Here is a 1,538-nt window from a genome sequence, read left to right as displayed (position 1 = left end):
TGGCTGTCCTGGAACTCACTCTGTAGACCAGGCTGGCCTCAAACTCAGAAATCCACCTGCCTCTGCCTCCCAAGTGCTGGGATTAAAGGCGTGCGCCACTACTGCCCGGCTGACAACTGGTTCTTGATCAGAAATGATATCCTCACACTGTCAAGAAGGGCAGAGGACAGCAGCTACAGTGGAACATGACCCAGAATGTCAGGCAGAGAAGCCTGGGTAGCTCCCAGCACAAGCCTGACATACTTCTTCCTCTGACCTGCATGGTGTATGATGTTCCAGGCCAGATTTCAGTATGAGAGCAGGTGGGTGTGCCCACAGGAGATTTGGAATCAAGAGCTCTAAATGAAACTGCAAAGCATGCTTGCAGTAGCACAGCATTGGGGAAGCTATGACAGAGCTTTCTCTGACCTCTGGTGCAGTGACACTGGCTGCACAGGGGACAGACACTCCAGGAGGCAGCTGCTTGTACTCCAAGATGCAGACAGGGACCAGTCCTGGCTCCCCAGGCTCCTTACCTGTTTGTGAGCTTCTGTGGTACAAGCTTTTTTGTAGGGTCGGATTTCCTCAGAGCCAAAGCCTGGGATCCACATGTTCCACTGGCGCTCTGCAAAGAAGACACCAGCACAGAGCTGAGGCTGCAGCCAGACAGGCAATGCAGCTGCAACAAGCTGCAAGCAAAGACAGACCTAGACTGCGAGTATATACACACAGTCTCTCCAGATTTCGTCGTCGTTTTTAGCACTGGATTTAGTACACACTAGGCAAGTACTACCACTGAACTATATCCTCAAGTTCTTTAACCTTTTTAATTTTAATTTTTTAAAAAATATTATTTAGTAACATTACTTTTATGTGCATGGAGTTATGTGTTTTACCTGTATGTATGTATGCATGCATGCATGTATGTATGTATGTATGTATATGGTGTGCAAACTTGTATGTATGTATGTATATGGTGTGCAAGCTTGTCCCCAAGGAGGCCAGAAGAGGGTGCCCGGCTAGCTTGTATTTTCATGTGGTTTCTTACTTATATGTATGGTTGTGTGAGTGTGTGTAGGTACTCACAGAGACCAGACAAGGGGATGGCATTCCCTGGAGCTTGAGTTACAGGGAGTCACCTGATGTGGATCAGGAAGTTGACCCTGGGACTTGGCAAAGAATAACAAAGGCTCTTAACCACTGAGGCTTCAGTTCCTAGACCAGAACTCAGTTCACAGCCATCCAACTGTCAGTGGTAGGACAATGACTCTGCTGGCTGCTGCCTGGCTTATGTCTTATGGTTTCAAAATCTTTATTATGTTCTTATTTATTTTACTTGTGGCCAGGCATGGTGACACGTGATTTTAGTCCCAGCTGTAGGGAGGCAGAGGCAGAGGGGCAGAGGGGCAGAGAGGCAGAGAGGCAGAGGCAGAGAGGCAGAGAGGCAGAGAGGCAGAGAGGCAGAGAGGCAGAGGCAGAGAGGCAGAGAGGCAGTTGGGTCTCTGTGAGTTCTAGGCCAAGGTGACTCTTTCTTTCTTTCTTTCTTTCTTTCTTTCTTT

General features: G+C 48.2%; 1 protein-coding gene across 3 annotated transcripts in view; it reads right to left on the bottom strand.

The window, feature by feature from the left end:
• The window catches only part of Taf12 (TATA-box binding protein associated factor 12), an 18,126-nt gene that overhangs the window by 1,012 nt on the left and 15,576 nt on the right, over positions 1-1,538 (bottom strand). For all 3 annotated transcript variants that reach the window (XM_021200272.2, XM_029540429.1, XM_029540430.1), the window contains one exon: positions 516-604. In XM_021200272.2, the coding sequence (XP_021055931.1) occupies positions 516-604 (89 nt within the window). The remainder of the gene's footprint in view (positions 1-515; positions 605-1,538) is intronic.

The sequence above is a fragment of the Mus pahari genome, chromosome 6 (assembly GCF_900095145.1).
Source record: "Mus pahari chromosome 6, PAHARI_EIJ_v1.1, whole genome shotgun sequence".
Classification (NCBI taxonomy): Eukaryota; Metazoa; Chordata; class Mammalia; order Rodentia; family Muridae; genus Mus; species Mus pahari.
This window is presented reverse-complemented; position numbering and strand designations above follow the sequence as displayed.